General features: G+C 78.2%; 1 protein-coding gene across 1 annotated transcript in view; it reads right to left on the reverse strand.

The window, feature by feature from the left end:
• The window catches only part of CHD5 (chromodomain helicase DNA binding protein 5), a 62,356-nt gene extending 62,097 nt beyond the window's left edge, over positions 1 to 259 (reverse strand). Inside the window, exon 1 of the mRNA XM_055082167.1 lies at positions 181 to 259. Coding sequence (XP_054938142.1) covers positions 181 to 259 — 79 coding nt within the window. The remainder of the gene's footprint in view (positions 1 to 180) is intronic.
• Between the last annotated feature and the right edge of the window lie 754 nt (positions 260 to 1,013).

Consider the following 1,013-nt stretch of genomic DNA (forward strand, 5'->3'; position numbering starts at 1 on the left):
CCGCGCCCCGCCGCTCGCCCAGCCCCGCGCCCTTGGCCGCGCGGCGCCAGCAAGGCGGGAACGCAGCCCGTCGCCCCCTCCCGCGCGCCGCCAGCGCCGCCCGCGAGGTCCGGCCCCGGGGCCCCGCCGGTCGCCTCGCCCCCCGCCGCCCGCCCCGGGCGCAGCCGGCGCCCCGCTCACCTGACATCTCGTCCTCGTTCTCCATCTCGTCCGCGAACAGCCGCGGCAGCTCCTCCTCGGTGCCCAGCGGGCCCCGCATGCCCGGCGCGGGGGGGAGGGGAGGTGGGCGCCCCCCCTCCCGCCGGGCGCGGTGCCAGCCTTAACCCGTGCGCTGCCGGACGGGCGAGCACGGCGGGCGAGGCGGCCTCGGCGAGAAGATGGCGGACGCCTGCCCCCCCACCCCCCCAAACCTCCACCCCGCCGTCTCGACCCCCTTCCTCTCGGCCGCCTTCGCCCCGCTCCCCGCAAAGCCCGGGCTGCTCCGCCCACCGCGCCCCGCAGCCTGAGTCCCGCAGCCAGCCGAGGTGGCGGCGGCAGCGCCGGCGGCGCAGCAGCCAGGCGGGGGGAAGGGGGTGGGGGGGCGGGGGGCGGCACACATGCCCGGATTGTGACGTCCAGTCTGGTTGCTGTGGCAACCCCATCCCATCGTTCCGGCAGCGCGACTAGTTAACAGCAGAGAACAAGTTGGGGGGACTAGTCCTGAGACTCTGGGTGCGGGGTGGGGACAGGGCGCTCCGGCAGGGGGAGCCGTCGAGGCGACCACGCGCCCGGGGACCCGACGGCCGAGCGGGCAGCTGGGACTCGGATGGGCCGGGCCCGGTGGGAGGCGGGGAAACGCCGGCCCGCGCACCCCCGGCAGGGCCCAGTGCCGCTGCCGCCCCCGCCCGGGAAGGGTCCCCAAGGGCGCGGAGGCGGGGTCCCCGGGGCAGCGGGCAGCGAGCTCCCGTACTCCGCTCACACGCGCCGAGACCGTGGTCGCCCCGCACCGGCCGCAACACGCTTCTTTCTAATCC

Source organism: Physeter macrocephalus, chromosome 3, assembly GCF_002837175.3.
Source record: "Physeter macrocephalus isolate SW-GA chromosome 3, ASM283717v5, whole genome shotgun sequence".
NCBI lineage: Eukaryota > Metazoa > Chordata > Mammalia > Artiodactyla > Physeteridae > Physeter > Physeter macrocephalus.